At 43.7% G+C, this 19,266-nt stretch overlaps 1 protein-coding gene and 1 pseudogene across 1 annotated transcript in view; one reads left to right on the top strand and one right to left on the bottom strand.

Annotated features, from left to right (window-relative positions):
* Positions 1–18,946, bottom strand: part of kcnip4a (potassium voltage-gated channel interacting protein 4a) — a 177,525-nt gene extending 158,579 nt beyond the window's left edge. Inside the window, exon 1 of the mRNA XM_056299985.1 lies at positions 18,767–18,946. Coding sequence (XP_056155960.1) covers positions 18,767–18,851 — 85 coding nt within the window. The 5' untranslated portion in view covers positions 18,852–18,946. The remainder of the gene's footprint in view (positions 1–18,766) is intronic.
* LOC130130317 (pachytene checkpoint protein 2 homolog) lies at positions 281–1,536 on the top strand (annotated as a pseudogene).
* Positions 18,947–19,266: the final 320 nt, after the last annotated feature.

Genomic DNA, 19,266 nt, shown 5'->3' with positions numbered 1-19,266 from the left:
CCGGTTTAAATCCCCGTGTTGCCTCCGGCTTGGTCGGGCATCTCTACAGACAATGTTTGCCGTGTCCGCGGGTGAGAAGCCGGATGTGGGTATGTGTCCTGGTCGCTGCACTAGCGCCGCCTCTGTTCGGTCGGGAGGGAGAACTGGGGAGAATAGTGTGATCCTCCCACACGCTATGTCCCCCTGGCGAAACACCTCACTGTCAGGTGAAAAAACGAGTGGCTGGTGACTCCACATGTATCAGAGGAGAAAAAGGGAGGGGAAAAAAAAGAATTGAGGCATGGAGAGTGACCGGATGGAAGGTGGTGATCAGAAAAAAAACATTTATGCGGAGGTGCATATTAAATCTCACAGCACAGCAAAACGGTCTCAAGTGAGGCTGCATGTTTATGCTCTGCTGAACCGCCATAGCGTGTTTTTTGGAAACCTCAAGTGGACAGAGTTTGATGAAGATTTCCTCAGAAAACACGTTGAAATGGTGGCTATAGTTGATGTAGAGGAAATGCCAATAGATCTGAGGAGCTGTTCTATCTCCGTCCACATTTTCACACTGAATGACTATGGCTCCAGCACACTAACTTTGGAGGAGAATGAGGAACTTTCAGCAGTCAATCACTGGCTACTTCCAGCCACGGAATTTCATGGGATTTGGGAGAGTCTGGTATATGAGATCAGTGTCAAAACCCAGCTCTAGGATTATATTTCAACAATTTACTTCTCAGACAAGACCGCTGACAACAACCTGATTTCATGGAACCGTGTTGTGCTTCTTTGTGGTCCGCCAGGGACAGGGAAGACGTCGTTGTGTAAAGCCCTCACCCAGAAACTGTCAATCAGAATGTCGAACCAGTATTCTTATAGACAGTTTGTTGAGATCAACAGCCACAGCTTGTTCTCAAAGTGGTTTCCAGAGAGTGGTAAACTAGTCACTAAGATGTTCCAGAAGACCTAGCAACTGATCGATGACAAATATACTCTGGTGTTTGTTCTGATTGATGAGGTGGAGAGTCTGACAGCTGCAAGAAATGCCTGCCAGGCAGGAATGGAACCCTCTGACGCCATCAGAGTGGTGAATGCTGTTCTTAAACAACTGGACCAAATCAAACAACATTCCAATGTAGTGATCCTGACAACTTCTAATGTGATAGAAAAGATTGACCTAGCATTTGTGGACACAGCAGACATAAAGCAATACATTGGGCTACCGTCTGAGACAGGCATCTATAACAGCTACCTCTCCTGCTTGGAGGAACTCATGAAGGGCCAGATAATCTACCTCCGATGGCAGCTGTTTACCATATTTGAGCTAGACACAATGGACTTTGCAGAGTGAGGTGTCACAACAGTCTGACACTCAGAAATATTGCTCTAAAAAGCAAAGGCTCGAGTGGCAGAGTGCTTAGGAAGTTGCCATTTTTGGCTCATGCGGCGTTTGTCAAGACACCAACAGTGACTCTTGAAGGGTTTTTGGAGGCCATGAACCAGGCTGCAGAGAATCAGAAAGAGGAGAAAAATAACCGGATTGACAGCATTTGAATTTTTTTGTGGTGCTCAAAAGCTGATACCAAACGGTGGTTGTGCCATCAACACCCTTTCCTGTTGGTTGGTGGTTTAAAGAAGTACAACCTCTACCATCTTTTAATAAAGCTGTATCAACGCACTTGGCTCTATTTTTATTTTATTTTTTTGCAATGGTGACAGCCTATGGGAAAAATGACATCATCTTAACAAAAACTGCCTTCCATCCATTATCCAAGCCGCTTATCCCAACCGGGGTCACGGGATGCTAGAGCCTATCCCAGCAGTCATTGGGCGGCAGGCGGGGAGATACCCTGTACAGGCTGCCAGTGCATCACAGGGCCGAAACACACACATTCACACCTAAAGACAATTTAGGATGGAAGATGCACCTGACCTACATGTCTTTGGACTGTGGGAGAAAACCTACGCAGACACGGGGAGAACATGCAAACTCCACACAGAGGACAACCCCCGAGGCTGGACTACCCCGGGGCTTGAACCCAGGACCTTCTTGCTGTGAGGTGACTGCACTAACCACTGCACCACCGTGCCGCCCTGCCTTTATCATAGTAAAAGCTTTCATTCAGGTAGTGTGATGGTTCTGCTTAGTGCTCCAACTGCCTCAGAGGATCATGTCACTCTTAAACTCTGCACCCTCCAGATGGTCTTAGGATCGGGTTGTCTGTGCTTTCCTTTTCTAACGTACTCTTAACTAAAAGGTTTGCTTCATTGTTGATATTTACATTTCTTTGGATTTTTTTCTTTTAAATTTGCTGGCAAAAATAAGTCCCCATTTTGCTATTGGTTGATTCAAAGAAAGTGTTCACAACATTGTATTAAATTGATGATTTTTTATATGCTTTTCTGGAAAAACTACTACCACTACTTTTGGCTGCTCCCGTTAGAGGTCGCCACAGTAGATCATCTGTTTCCATCTCTTCCTGTCCTCTGCATCTTCCTCTGTCACACCAGCCACCTGCATGTCCTCCCTCACCACATCCATAAACCTCCTCTTTGGCATTCCTCTTTCCCTCTTCCCTGGCAGCTCCATATTCAGCATCCTTCTCCCAATATACCCAGCATCTCTCCTCCACACATGCCCAAGCCATCTCAAGCTTGCCTCTCTTGCTTTGTCTCCAAACCATCCAACCTGAGCTGTCCCTCCAATATACTCGTTCCTAATCCTGTCCTCTTTTGTCACTCCCAATGAAAATCTTAGCATCTTCAACTCTGCCACCTCCAGCTCCACCTCCTGTCTTTTTGTCAGTGCCACCGTCTCCAAACCATATAACATAGCTGGTCTCACTTAACTCTTGCTGGTACCCTTCTGTCACAAATCACTACTGACACTCTTCTCCACCCACTCCACCCTGCCTGCACTCTCTTCTTCACCTCTCTTCTGCACTCCCCGTCACTTTTCTGAGAAAAAAAAAACCAAGACAAAATCAACTTAACAGATGAGTCAGCTCTACTTGACTAACCCTGTATTACACAGCTTCAACACTGACATGGAAATGCAGCCTGTGATGCACACAGATGCTTCTCAGGTAATCAAACAGATGCTGTGTTAGTTTATTAGCTGTGAAAGGAAACATTATGCAACATGGGAAGCCATCTGGTATTTTTAAGCCTGTCCAAACAGCAAGGGAGAAGTTTGCAGCTCATGGATACAATGCACAGGATATAGTGCACCACACCACTGAGAGTATGCCTCTACTAAGGTAAACATATCCAACGTAAACACGTTTTTGTGTTCACGTTACTACAATAGCAGAGATGTACAGGGTGGAGAATTCCACACATTTCAGGAAATCAACACAAAGCTGACACAATGAGGTCATCCAAAAACACAGCATTATTAGGTTTCCCAGTCAACAATGGCACCGTAAACTTAGAACTCTGGCATTATAGAAAAAGTGTGTATCTGCAGTAGCACGCCCATCACTGTCCAGTCCACAGCAGTATACACTCATCAGCGCTGCAAGGCTCAAAGGTAAACACTGGAGATGGGGCACATCTTGACAAATATCTTTCCCATGCCCCACTGGATAAGAACAGACAGCAGCGTTAAACGGTGAGCCTTCTCTCGTTGCTTGGAAGGAAGACACTGCTGAGCAGACACTATGCGAACCCAATCTGCCGATGGGCATCAAATATTCAGTATTTGGTCAGGGATTATGGGCTTTGAATACACCGTCTACGTGGGACAGGTGGAACATGACCTGCTAATAGCAGTCAGGAAACCAAAGAGAGGGAAACAAAGACAGGCCTCGGCATCACGGAGCAGGTCTACTCACAAGTACACAGTGAAACATCACTAAGCAGCATTTTGTACACAGCACTGTAACTCTAAAGATGCGTCAATGAGTAAGTCCACACCTTATCTCAAAGATGCCACAAACATGCACTCCAACAAACACAAACCGCCATTTTATCATTGAATTTTGTTCGTTTTCAGCATGGATTTGAATTGTCTTTTTGCAAACTTATAATTAAGACAAACCACATGTAGAAAACTGAAGAAAAAAAAATTCCAAGCCTTACACATAAAGGTTACATGAATTATTTTTAGCATAACTTTAAAAGGGCACTATATGAATTAATCCCTAGACAAAGAGGTTCAAACTAGAATAAGCAAACTAACAAAACAAACACTACTATTGCAGAGACAACATCTGCATTTTCCAGCTGCAATGAAAATGGAATATCTGATTATGCCGTCTCATGTGAGGTTTGTGGGCAACAGGAAAACATGCCTGTATGACATTTAATGTGACCCTGCACTGCCCTTTGTCGAATAATTTAGAGGCAGTAAAACGGTACAATCATTCGGCATTGTTCCACTGCAAGGAACTCAGACGAGGAAATATTTATCTCCATGGAACTCAAAGCAATTGAATTCACAAGCTAAATCAAATTACTTGAAATCAATAAAAACCTGGCCTGCCCTCTCAGGACCATCAAAGCTTTGATAGATCAGCACGGAGTCCAGCAATGAAAACTCTCTCCAGATGGGTGTATTTTAACTGCATGCACACACACACACACACACACACTACTGTCTGCACATTTCAGCCAGCTCTAAAGGGTGAACGGAGAGTTTGCAAGGGAATGGGATGCCAGACAATACAGTCAGTATCGGCTGTGATTATCTGAACCTGTCCTCATGTAAGAAATTAAAAGTAAAAAAAAAAAAAACTGATGATGCATTTCAGTAGCCACAGCCGCTAAAGCCAAACATTGGGGAATGAAGGAAACTGTGGAGGGGTGGAGAAAGATGACAAGACATCTCACTCAACAAACAACAGATTTACAGTGTGTTGTGAAGGGGGTGGAAAAGAACAGGGGTGGAAAAGAAGAGTCGAGTGCTGGCCCACTGCATAGATCAAGAGTATTATTAAATAACGGATAGGCAGCCAATTATGTCAGTTAAGAGTAAGATGCTTAAATCCCCAGACTCCCAGATACCCCCCCCCCTCTCTGAAAAAGATGTTAAGATTTCCTGGGGTGTAGGAAAGTGGATGAAACTCTGCTGGGCTAATATACTGAAGAACTGCTGACACTGCTGTTTGGATTTCTGACCTGGGAGTCTGTGCATCTTTGATTTGGTTCCCTTTTTTCTATTTATTTAGGTTTTTTTTTTATAATCGTGTTCAGCTGAAAAATTCAAGGCCTCCCGGGTAGCAGTGTTAATACAGTGATATGAATACAGATAAACTGTGAGCCTACAGTACAGTCCTAATTGAATCATAAGCAACAATTGCCTCACAAGTAGGCCGAATGTCATTCTGGATCAATAAATGGCCTATTGGGCTCACTGGGGACATATTACAGCCAAAAAAACTTTTCTGTCAACAGCTAATAAAAACTGTTTGGACATTAATGTTGGATGATGTCAAACAGTAGGATGTGCATATATAAACTCAGTCGTTACAATGTGAGCACTTTTTTGTAACGGATCGTCATGGCTTTGCAGTTATAATGCACAGAAAAAAGCAATATATATTTATAACGCAATCTGCGAATATATAACATATATTTGCATATTTTATTCTTATTTATATTTCCTATTTTATCTTCTATTTATATGCATTTCTATTTTCTTATTATCTTGTTAGTTTTTCTTTTACTAGAGTGCGAGTGTCTGTACTAGGACCCAATTTCCCCTCGGAGATGATTAAAGTATTCTGATTCTGATTAGGATAAACCCCTTGAGATGAACTATCTCATTTTTGAGAGGGTCCTAATTTTTTTTCAATTTGATGATACATGCATTAGATAATGATACATTATGAAATGAAAATAAAATTAGTCTTGACAAAAGTTTTGATTTAACTGATGCTGTTCTGTATTAGTGTCAGATGACAGAAGAGGACAGGAGGAGGGCGAGACCACCAGCTGCAACGGAGGAAATGAAAAGATGGAGAGACAAGGCATCTCAGATGAAGGCAATACCCCTGGAGATACCCCCCACTGTATTGCAAGAGGAGATGAGGAAGATAAGAGAGGTGGAAGATCTCTCACGAGCTATCCTGGACAAGACTGCATACCTCCGGAGATGGCGCCAGGAGAGCTCTACTAATCAAGAGGAGCTCCTCTATCAGAATGAGATCCCGTGTCTTCCAAAATCCAAAGAGGAAAAGGCCACTCTTTCTGACAAGGAGGCCATGAAGAAAGTAAAGGAGTCAATTGCACTGCAAGAATGGATGAGAAAGGTGGAAGATCTCTCATGAGCCATCCTGACAAGGTCTGCATTCATCCAGAGATGTCAGCAGGAGAGAGCTATGTATCGCGAGGAACTCTTCTGTCAGAATGAGATCCTCCAGAGAGAGTGTCACCTCAAATCTGAAGAGGTAAAGGCTGCCCTTTCTACCAAGGAGGCCATGGAGCAAGAAAAGGAGTCGATCCTTCTGGACAAAGACGTACACCTGCAGCAGGTGAAGGCCCTGCAGAGAGATGCCACCCTCAAGGAGCAGGAGAAAAAAAACTACTGGCCAAGGAAGAAAAGGAGGACAGCCCCATGGACAGCAGTGCAGAATACAGAGACAAGTATGATCACTGTGTTTCTAGTGGTAGATGAAAAAAAAACACATTATAGACAAGTATACAACTTTGCCATGTGTCTCAGAGAAATGGATCAAACAAGTTTGCTGTAAAAAAGTCAGACAATCAGTGTACAGGAGTGGGATGTATTATAGTGTATTGACAGTAGAATGACAAGAGTTTTGTACTTTACAGAGCTTCATCTAAGACCTCCTATCAGGGAGAGAACTCCTCCAAGCAGAAAGAGGAGGAAGCCAAAGAATCATCCTTCCCTGATCAGAATGCAAGAGGCCAAGGCAGGAACACCCTCCCCTGATGAAGATAAGGAGGCCGAGAGAGGAAGAGAGCATAAAGTCAAGCGCAAGAAGGGCCCTCTCCGGTGCTTCTTTCAGAGGCTGAGGAGGATATTTCGCCACTGATGTTCCCCCATTGACAAAGCTCTGAGTTGAAAGAGCCCTCCTCTCTTCAACCCCGCTACCAAAATGACACAAAGTGACAGCTGCTCTCATCTCTGCACTTACTGCCTGTCTGGTGTGAGTGTTAGTTTTTCCCATATGGGGTGCCAGGAGCTCACAGAGATGAAGGTAACTCTGACAGAGATAAGGGTGATGTGTCATCTGAACATCTTCAGTCTGGTCATTGTCTTTCCGCCGGAGTTGCTCCCACCTGAGTTATCTAGTGGTACTCTACGCTAAGCATGTCCCTTAAACGTAATAGATTTAAACCTTACAACTGTGTTTGTCTGATGGGTCAAGTGTACCTCCTAAGTGTACCTCCTAAAGTATCTGAAGTTGCCATTTTTGGTGTGTACTAAATGTTGTCATGGTTACAGGCGTTACCCACAGCTGTGGCCGGACCGGCTTCTTACACACGGTGCTCGTTTCACTCCTGTAACACTGTATTTGGACCCAGTTGCAGAGAAGAGGCAGAGGCAGTTGGTAAAGTACAAAGCCTCTTTACAGGACTTCAGCAAAACTCATAATAACAAAAGACTACTGCCAAACAGCGCAGGCACTAATGCAAACTTGAATAAACATAAAATACTAAACTAAGCAACAACACTCTCTTACACAGAGGAGGCAGATGAGGGTTCAGACTGACGTGAAGCCTCTCCAAGACTCGACAGAGAATGTCGGCAAAACACACAGTTAAATAGTCCCCAGCACAGGTGCACATCATCACGGGCCAATCAATGCACAGGTGCAACTCATACTGGCTGATTGCAGGCAGATAAGGAAATGTTACCTATTGGCTGCTGGTCCTCTGGCCAGTGATCGTGTCAGCACCCCCCTCCCAGGGATGGCACCTGACGTACCCATGGCCCAGCCCGGGCCACGGTGCCAGAAATCATGGATGAGGGTCTGGTCCAAGATGTGCCACGCCGGAACCCAGCACCTTTCTTCCGGCCCATAGCCCTCCCAGTCCACCAAATACTGAACACTGCGACGCACCCAGCGGGAGTCCAGAATCCTCCTAACTGTATAGGCAGGCAGCCCATCGATCAGGCGAGGAGGAGGCGGGGATGGGACGGGAGGAGACAGAGTGCTGGTGGAGACAGGCTTCGGGAGAGAAACATGAAACACCGGATGGACACTTATGGAGGCAGGCAATTGCAACCGATAGGAAACTGGACCAACCTGTGCCACCACGGCAAATGGACCCATGAAGCGCGGCACCAGCATCCAATTCTCCATCTGCAGTGGGAGGTCCCTGGACGACAACCACACCTTATCCCCTGGCTGGAAGGGAACCGCTGGCCGCTGCTGTTGGTTGGCCTGCCAACATAACCTGGACCTGGCACATAACAGCGCGGCCTGGGCCCTTCTCCAGGTCCACACACACCACCTCACAAAGTCGGCTGCTGCTGGAACCCCCACTTCAGCCTCCTGGTCCGGGAACAGTGGCAGCTGGTACCCCATCTGGCACTTGAACGGCGACATGCCGGTTGTGGAGGACTGCAAAGTGTTGTGTGCATACTCTGCCCACAGCAGCTGCGAGCTCCAGCAGGACGGGTTGGAAGCAGCCAGACAGCGCAGCATGGTCTCCAGATCCTGGTTCACCCTCTCCATCTGCCCATTAGACTGAGGGTGAAAGCCTGAAGAGAGGCTGGCAGTAGCCCCGAGGAGGTAGCAGAAGGCCTTCCAAAAACGAGAGACGAACTGAGGACCACAATCTGACACCACGTCATGAGGAAGGCCATGGATGCAGAACACATACTCCATCAAGGCTGCGGTCTCCCAAACAGACGGGAGCTTGGCCAGAGCAACGAACCACACCGCCTTGGAAAACCGATCCATGATGACCAGGATGACCGACTTCCCCTCAGATCGAGGGAGGCCAGTGACAAAGTCCACTGATAGGTGGGACCAGGGCCGATGTGGGATAGGCAACGGGCAGAGCAGGTCGGGTGGACGCTGGCATGGGGACTTCTACTAGGCACAGGTGACCCAGGCTGCCACAAAGCAGGAAACGTCCCTCCGCATGGTTGGCCACCAAAACCTGCGGCCAATGAACTCCAGAGTCCACCTCTCCCCTGGGTGGCCCACCAGACGAGATGAATGCCCCATTCCAAGACTTGTGGCCGGACTGCAGGGGGCACATACAGATGTTCCTGAGGGCCACCCTCAGGCCCTGGATCAGTACGCTGTGCCACCATCACCCGGTCTCAATCCCCCACAGGACCGGTGCAATGATGCGGAATGGGGCCAGGATAGGCTCGGGCTCAGCGCTCCTCCCTGTAGTATCAAACTGACGAGATAGTGTGCCGGCTTTGGTGTTTTTACTGCCCGGGCGGTAAGACGATACAAAGTCAAACCTATTAAAGAAAACGGCCCACCTGGCTTGCTGGGAGTTCAGCCGTTTGACACTGCGGATGTAGGACAGGTTTTTGTGGTCGGTCCAAACCACAAACGGATGCCCCAAGCTAGGGGTGTGTGATACTGCAAAATTTGGTTTCGATCCGATACCAAGTAAATACAGGGCCAGTATTCCGATACCGATACCTTTTTATTTTCCAAGTGGCTTATGTACTTTCATGTAGGGGAGAGCAGTGTGTCATGATTTATGAGGTGAATGAATCATCAATAGGCTAAATCTGAATACATTTTCATGACCACTAAATTATTATTTGATTTATGATTTTAAAGACTTTTTTTGCTTCACACTTAATCATGTGCATGTTAAAACACAGGACAACTTTTAAAGGCAAATAAAAATATTTCTATTACTGTAAGTTGAATGTGCAATCATGAAAAAGGTTTTTTGAATAAACAAAGTGCATACAATTATTAGTGGGGAACGAATGTTTTAAAACTTTCATTCTTCTTTCCTTGAGAGGTTTTTGTTCAGAAATAACAACATGTTTACATTTTCCGTTTCACTGCACCTCTTCACTGGCTTTTTTTTAAATAAACAAAGTGCAAACAATTATTTGAAATAAATAAACAAAGTGAAAATAACTAAACAAAAGCACAAACCCTAGAGCAACATTCTCAACCATTCAACCTCCAAGACCCTCATGTGTCCAAGGAAATATTCCCTGTTGAGAACTACTGAGTTAGAGGTTTTTATTCAGCAATAACATGTTTACATTTTTCCCTTTCCATTTTTTTAATAAAGTGTACAACAATTATTTGAACAATGAATGTCTTAAAACTGTTGTACACAAGCAAAGTGCAAATAACCAAACAAACAAAAGCACAAACTACCCTAAACAATTATTCTTTCCTTCAGTTACAGCAACATTCTCAAAGTTTTTACCCCCAAGGTCCTCCTGTGACCAAGAAAATATTCCCTGAGGCCCCCTTTTGGGCCCCAGCCCCCCTGTTGGGAACCACTGAGTTAGAGGTTTTTGTTCAGAAACAATAACTTGTTAAATGTTTCCCTTTCATTGCACTTGTTTTCTGGCTTACTAACTGTCCTGCCTTAGAAAAAATCCTTTCTGCATGTACAGAGGACGCAATGACTCCCAGGTGTTTCTTGGTAAGCTTGCTTATAGAGGGGAATGTTTGTTAATTTTTTTCCCCCACCAAAGTTAGTGGGTCTTGATCCCACGGAATTGGCTTCTCCTCTGAGAACTGGAGCATTTCAATTAAGGCACCAGTGCCAGTTGTGCAATGCTGCTGGGATGCAAGAACTAGAGTGTCAAACTCTGTCCATATCCCACCTTTTGCTGCAGGTGGGGATACAGTAGCCACTGCAGGGAAGATTGAGGCAGTCGCAGTATCTACTGCTGAGGCAGAGGTTGAGGCAGATTCAGGAGCTGACACTGAAGTGGCTGAGGTCTTGTTCAGTAACTGCATTTCAGTGATGAGTCACCCTTTTACAGGTTCAACATTTGCTTGGTCGCGGACCCAAGGTTTTTAAATCATGTGTCCAGGAAGGTGCTGACAGCGAGACCATAAAAGGTTTCAATACCTTTGAAACGACGTTGGCATTGAACTGACAGCTCAGCAGCTAGCTTGCTACTGTTGTGCTTATAAGATGTAGTTGCTCTCATAGGGAGTGACATGAGAGGAATCACTTTTGAAAGTGAAACATGTTTTTCGATTGATATCTCTCTTGTCACTTCCTCAAAGGGTCACAGGGCATCAATGGAGAGACTGATCATGGACCAGTCTTCCTCACTTAAGCACAGTGAGCTCTTTCCAAGATGGCAGAGGACTGTTGTAAACAGCTTCCTTCTGCTCACAGTCTCTTGAACATATAGAACACAGAGTTTCATCTTGTTTCAGCTGACTGTATCACATTGTGTTCTGGAAACTGCAGCTGTTTCTGAATTTATTTGAGCTTCTCTGCTGCTCTTTTGCTATGGTGAAAGAAAGCTACCATAGCACTGCATCTCTGCTGAATGTTAAGTAGATCAGGAAGAGCCTTAATGGAGTCTTTTACCACTAAATTTCAAGTGTGTGCAAAACATGGATAATGCGCCCAACATGCTTTGCGCGCTGCAGCAACCAAATTGGCTCCATTATCTATGACGACAGCCTGAACTTTGCCAGTTATGCCCCATTCCTCAATGATTCGTTTTGATTCTGTGCAAATGTTGTCAGCGCTGTGTTGTCCTGCAAAACTACAGGTTTCCAGGACATAGTCTTACATTTGACAGTTCTCATCAATGACATGGCATGAGACAGTTAAATAAGCCTCTGTGGCGCTTGATGTCCACATGTCTGTTGTGAGTACAACAGTGTTTCCACTATCCAGAGATTTTTTTTTAACTTTTGATCGGCATTCTTCATACATTTCTGGTATTTTCCCTTCCATTAAAGTTTTCCTACTTGGAATATTGTAGCGTGGCTCAAGTGTCTTGACAAAATTCCTAAAACCTTCATCTTCAACCACAGAGAGAGGTTGTATGTCCTTCACAATCATTTCAGCAAGGCTTCTGGTTATATTGAGAGCTTTTAGGGAATCACCTATATGAAATAACAAAATAATTAGGTCTATAGCCTACAGGGTTGCCAGGTCTTTGTGAAAAAACCAGCCCAATGACCAATCAAAACTAGCCCAAAAACTAGCCCAATGGCAACTAAAACTAGCCCCAAAAACAGCCCAACACCAAAACTCTAAATGCGGCCCTGTCAAACACTATACACTGCTTTTAAAAACCAACAGCATTACTACCATTGCCAAATATATTGCAAGGCTGTAAATTAGTAGAGTAAACTCAAAAACGTACACACTATGCCCCCATGTCCAGCAAATAGACATTTAAATACGTCTGTATCTTGACTAGTTTTAGAGACTGTCTTGTATTATCAGATATATTATCATAAATAACTGGAAATGTTAGACCAATTCACTGATGCACAAACTAGTTTCTCTCTTCCTCTTTTTTTGGATGAATTTCCTCCCTGCCTAGACAATATGAATGTATTTATTTCATATGCATTTATTCAATGCAATTATATTACCTTATTACAAGAGATAGGCCTACACTTTGTCCTGTTAATACACTGGGCTACATTTTAATCTTACACTCACTGTACATGTGTAAATACTTGCAAATACTCAGTCATATCATACATTACTACCATTTACACATGGAGACACCAATATCAATAAACGTTTTTTTTAATTTTTTATTACATTTGTAGTCAATGTATCTATAGATTGTTTCTCACGAATGGTTAAGATTAGGATTTGAGTACGATTGTTTCAGTGCTATAGTTGTGTAAATTGCTGAATTTGAAATGTGTTTAAATTAAAATATAGTTTATTTTTAAATTATTTAAATATACAATTAATGTAATTTGCATGCAAAACCTCAACCTGCGGGGGGGGGGGACAAAACAAAAACAACCCGAGGCAACATCCTGAAATTAGCCCAATTCCACGGGAAAACCGCAGACCTGGCAACACTGATAGCCTATATAGACTACATACAGGAATCATATAGTCTCCCTTTCACTGTTACACAATAAGTTACTATATTCAGCCATTCTTATATTTCAGTTTTGAGGTAAATTTTTTCCCAATTCCATTAAAATAACTAATTTAGATAAATTTCAGTGGGCTTAACATATGTGATTACCTGAATATACGTAGTCTTTATTTAATCAGTCTGCTAAAGTAACAGCTAATGATGTACAATCACAGTTTGAAAATCTAACATTAACCAATGCTGAAGATCCAATTTGACTAGCATATTAATTTTACTACACAGCCTACCTGGATACTCCTTGCCTCTCTGAAAGGACTCTGCCAGTGAACTCAGTCTCTGCGCTGGGGGTCTGTCTGTCTGTCCATTAGATTTCCCCTCCTCCCCCCCTTCGTTTCTTTTGAAGCTCTGCATTCTCTTTCTCGTGGTTTTTCATATGGTTATATAAATTGATGGTGTTGCCACAGTAGTGAACAGCCTTCTTACACGCAATGCAGTTTGCAAAGTTTTCACTTACATGTGTAAAATAACTCCACACAGTGCTCCTCTTTCTCTCTGCCATCACCGCATGTGTTGGATTGGCGCCGGTAGTCAGGAGCGGTGTGCCTCGGTGCGTGCGCGACGCGCATGTTCACGTGACGACACGACAGCAACAGCAGCGGAGGAGAAGCAAAGTGTGCGTGTATGTGTTCACGACAATAGAATGGTTTTTGCACACAGTTCCACTCTTTGTTGAAATGGGTGACTTATAAGAGAGAAACTGAAACTGGTATCGAGCCCATGCGCTAGAACCGATCTGGTATCGATACCCATGAGGATCGATAAAATCTATGTTTGGATCGATCCGCCCACCCCTACCACCTAGCAAGCCTGACCTGTAGACTCACGGTCTTTCAAAGTGACAGTACCGAACTAGGCAAAAGATACCCATAAATGTAAATGAACTATTGCAATATGATAGGGGGTTACAGTGACATTTATCCTCGGCGGTTGTGAAAATAACGTCATGATTTTGAACGGATATGGTTGGAATAAAGGCATATATCTGACTGCTCACTGCACGGCTATATTATTTTGAGCAAATCGCCGTTAGCTCCCTAAATAACTTTAGAATAGAATATAGAATATAGAATAGAATATTCTTTATTAGTCATTTTGTACATACATACAAATGAAATTTACTCTCTGCATTTAACCCATCCTAGCTGTGTAGCCAGGAGCAGTGGGCAGCCACCGTACAGCGCTCGGGGATCAACTCCAGTCACTTCCTCCCATTGCCTTGATCAGGGGCACATGTGAGGCTGTACCCTAGCAGCCTCAATGTGATACTGCACCCTAGATGATGACACTATTTGGTGCTCTATAGTGTCCCTTGGCAAGATCCTCTGTTGTTCGGTGGCACAGCATAGCTGAGACGGCCGGAGAAGAATCCTGTTGCTTTTTGCCAGAACAGCTGCCGGTTGCCGGAACCGCTGGCAAGTTGACTAAGCGGAGCCAACATGGTTTACCCTTTGAGGGTACTGACAGCTGGGTAGACTGTACCTGGGGGATTTGAATTCAGAATTACCTTCTCCTAGCCTTTGCCTAAAGAGGCATCAACCCACAAGGCAGCAGGTGGATTTGAAATCAGAGTTCCCTCCTCCTATGCCAATGTGTTGGCTGGACTGGGCACCATGGGAAGTACCATACAGGCATGCAGGAGGACCAGATCTACCAGTAGGGATGTCGTCCTTAGCTAAAGGGCCCTTGCTGAGGTAAGGTGTGACCTCTCTACAGCCAGCGTTGCAGTTTAGCATCTTACCCAGGACTAGCTTCATTGTATACGCGCACTGCACTGAAACTGTATTCACAAACCATTTGGTCCGATTATCAATACAAGACAAAAATTTCAGTGATATAGTGGTACTTACAGCTTGCACTTCTGACTCAACACAGCCCTTTACAGATGGAACAGCCCTGTCTTTTAGCACTAGCCTAGCCATAAATCCGGTGTGAACACACAAACACATTGGCATAAAGCTGTTGTTGGCCCGAAATAAAGAAGCTGTATCCAATGTTGTCTAGTGCTTTCTTGGCAAACAAATCAAAAATCCAGCATTGAACTGTACCCGGTTCAGGAAGCAGGCCTCTGTAAAATGAAGGGGACACAAAAGGTTGGGGTTGTACTGCTGAGGAACAGTGGTAAAAAGAAATTTTAACCACTGATTCTTCATTTCATCCTTTTTCCTTTGGAAGTCCATATAATGGGAATTACCTTTGCACCGAAGAAATCAGCATCTTCTTGACACTGCAATACACGCTAACCAAACTTCCTAGTGTTGCATCAAAGTCTGTGACCCGTCCACTCTACTTGTTTGAGGGCAGGCCAAACTAGCCACTACCAGGGCATTGTGAAAATATATTATAGTGATGTAGATAAATAACGGAAGAAAATGCTGGACAACAAATGAGGCGTTTCAGGCAGTGTTTTCTGTCAGAGGGAATAACTCCCTTTGGCATGGCCATTGGGGTTTGTAACTCTGCAGACATTTTACACACATCTCCCAGCTATATAACACACTAAAGGAAAGGGAAAAACCCAAAAAGCATGATAGGACCTCTTTACTACACAACATACTCGACCTAGTATGTGACTGCGGTGGCACTGTTGAGTAAATAATCAATGAAGCAGTGGCTGTGCACTTGTTCTTAGACAATGAACATCCCAACTGAAAACCCCATGGCCTGTTAACGGACTTTATCAATAAGTGTATTTTTCTAGTCACCCAGATGTGCTACGTCAGCTTTGCTCTGGTCAAATCCTGTTAATAACCAACAATAATTTGCATTCATCAACAATTTACATTCACAGAGAATTAGATGCATTCATCGGGTGTTAGTGTCTGATACCTGACTGGTTATGGTACGTGAAATCCCTCAACTATGAAGTGCTTTTTTAATGATTTTGCAGCACTGACCTCAGCTAGGCTGTAGGGGCCAGCAAGCATTGGTTTCACATTCTGCTATCACACTTCTCCTTGAGACAAAGACATCATTTATCAGTGATGCAAGCTAACTCATGTGTCTTTTGGGATCATCTTTGAGTGGCTAGAAAAGTGCTATATAAAATGTAACTTGATTGACTGATTGACTGATTGATTGGATTGATTGATTGATTGATTGATTGATTGATTGATTGATTGATTGATACATGGAAGCATTCAAAGATGGCGAGGAGGCTGCATTACCATGCATTTGATGATCAATTGTTTGGAAAATTTAAAACTAGCTCTTACTTGTTCAAAATAATTACCGGATAGCACAAGGCTTACTGGTTATCATGGATAAAAGGTTTGCTCTCGGTACAGTCAAGCTATATTTAAGTAATCTTAGTAACACAATTGTCATGCCACCCAAAGAGATTGATGGTTTAAAGATTATTGAGAATGCATCAAGACATTTGAAGTTTATCTATGGAGGAAAAGGATTCATAAGACAGAGTGGCAATGATAAAGTGTTGTTCAGAAGATCCCGTGGTCAATAAAACAATCTCTTTCTTTGACTCAGCACTGGCTTGGCTCCAAAGGGAAACAAATCAACTCTTTTATATATACAGTCATTATCAATAATTAATAAGCATACATAACAACACGAAGGCCCACAATTTTGCACCCAAACGAACATCACAGCTGCTGTTGAAGGGAACAGTTATATAATATTGCTTTTTGTAGGTATCTGTGTCTGTCTTTCAGACCAATGTGGAAATTATGAATGACTGCAGTCATGTAATAACTAACGGTGGCTTCAAAACCACAATGTGACTGCAATCACCTGTTGGTAGCTATGGAAACAATCCATCGTCACAAATTATCTCTGCTTTGGGAAGATAATTTCACCAGGAGATACTACAGAGCTTAAATTGATTAGTATGACTGGAAAGCTTATACCACCTACAGTGCTCTTTTCAGACAGCACAACACTGGTGGAGAAACTCTTACAAGGCTACCCACCAACTCCCCTATCCACCAACCCCCAATTATCTCCCTATGGCCAAGGCCAAGGGGACCTTGCAAAAAATAGGCCAAATAATGTATGAAAATCTCCCAATGCTAGAGGTCTATCTCCCCCTTTCAGTAAATATGTGTCTTTGGAAACTTTACAAGGACTTTTAAGAAGCTAGTGCTGGTGAAAATCAAGTCTGCCTCACACTGATCTTGAGGTGCATAATGGAAATCACTACCATGCCCATGGTAGCATCTCTCCAGGCAGGTTCAGCAAATGTATAAACTTTGGCATGAGCTCAATAAATGTAAAAATTAGACAAAAGCATCATGCAACTCAGAGACAAGGGAGTCCGTACACACCACAACCTTGTTCTTACCCTAAAATATCACCTAGACAAATCTTCATTATAAAAGGCACCATGCCATGAGAGCACCAAAGATAAACAATCACAACACCAACTAGATAAAGCATGTAAATAATCCATAGTGGTGAAATTATCAATACTGGTGCAGTATATGTAAGTATGCCACTGCTGGCAACCTTTGTGCTGCATTGAACTCCTCATGGCCTAATCTGATGGTAATCCAGTATAATCCAACATTTAATCTCATTAAAACCATTGATTCATTAGTGCTCTTCCTACAAAAGCCGCCTGTGAGTGTGCACAAAACAAAGGGGACAGCGAAAGCTTTGGAATATGATTCAGATAAAGAGATGGTGACTCATTTACCCCTGTGTGCAAGTGGCAGACAATAGCCAACAACGTGCTTTATAGCCAACAACGTGCTTTTGAAGAATCTTTAAAATAGCATGTTATTCAAGGTCATTATTTCAGTCCTGGCTGTACCATCAGTTGCATATTAACCCTGGGTGTGCACACAGTACTCGGGCACCAGGAATAAAGAATAAGCAAACGGTTGACACATTATAAAACATATTGGACAGGTATCTAAAACTCAATCAGGTAAGCATTGTCAAAGGGATACTGAAAATGACGCTATTTCCAATTTCAACACAGATTCGACCAACCAAGAAGGTTGGTGACATCTAGATGGGCAAATGGATGACTTCTGTACTAAGCTGACAAAAGCACAGACAGACACTTTGTCTTCCTTAAACTTGGTGCAGTGCGTACAAAATGCCTTTAACAGCCAAACTTACAACACTGCATGAGAGGACGTCTGCAAGCTGAGCTTTTCCACGAAAAAAAGATAACGCACGAGTTGTGATGCGAGAAGTATAGAAAATGTGTTTCTTTTCAGCTGAGCTCATTGAAAATAATTAATTTTTTTTGGTTCTGTAGAGTTCATATATCTCCTATGACTCTCTCTCTCTCTCTCTCTCTCTCTCTCTCTCTCTCTCTCTCTCTCTCTCTCTCTCTCTCTCTCTCTCTCTCTCTCTCTCTCTCTCTCTTTCTCTCTCTCTCTCTCTCTCTCTCTCTCTCTCTCTCTCACACACACACACACACACACACACTTATGACCCTTGACTATGAAATAAGCCCCAACTTAGTTAAGAATTCCACATAATGCTGCTGCTGGATTCAGTCACATCAACATGTACATATACACTACACATTACAAGGCTACAAGGTTAGCAAGGTGTCCCAGACCCTCCCCATGTGTCAAAGCTTGTCTTTGGTTACAGCCTTCCTGCAGTCTATTTTATCCCACTGTGGATATCAGGTAAAAACTTTGCTGGGACTGCCAAGAGGATGACGCAGAAGCTAGGTCAGAGAGAAAAACTGTCACTTTCTAAATGTGGCATAATCCCTGTGAATGGAAGAGAACTCATGAGGAGAAACGACTGTCAAAGTCCACCGGCAGGTAGTCTTACCTGTGTTGAGAGTGCCAGTGATGAGTCTGAACAGGTACTGGGCAAATTTGAAGATCTCCCTCTTGCAACGCTTCCTGCAGCTCATCTTTGCTCTGAAGCCCGGGGTTAGTGCAAAAAGAGGACTCTGGCTTGGGGTTTAAATCCCAATCAAAAAACGGCCGCTGATTTTGACAGAGTTAAAAACTCTCGAGTCCCAGGAAAAGGGCGGCAGTGCACTCCTCGACTCTTCGGTCACCCTCGTGTCTGCCTACGGTGGGACTGTCACTCATGTGTAAGCAAAGGACAGCGTGTGTGTGTGTGTGTATGGGGGGGGTTGTGTGTGTGTGTGTGTGTGTGGGGGTTTTGTGTCCTGTAAATGTATATCAGGACTCCTCTGTCACTTCGCTCTGTGGTATCGCTCCCTGATCAACGCTGTGCTCTTTTTGTCAGGTCATCAATATTTTCTTACCAGCACTCTACCTCCTGCTCTCTTTAAAAGGTTTCTCAAACCTCTTCTTTCT

The sequence above is a fragment of the Lampris incognitus genome, chromosome 20 (genome assembly GCF_029633865.1).
Source record: "Lampris incognitus isolate fLamInc1 chromosome 20, fLamInc1.hap2, whole genome shotgun sequence".
In the NCBI taxonomy this organism is placed as follows: domain Eukaryota; kingdom Metazoa; phylum Chordata; class Actinopteri; order Lampriformes; family Lampridae; genus Lampris; species Lampris incognitus.
Note: the sequence above shows the minus strand (reverse complement) of the source record. Positions and strands in the feature narration are given on the sequence as shown.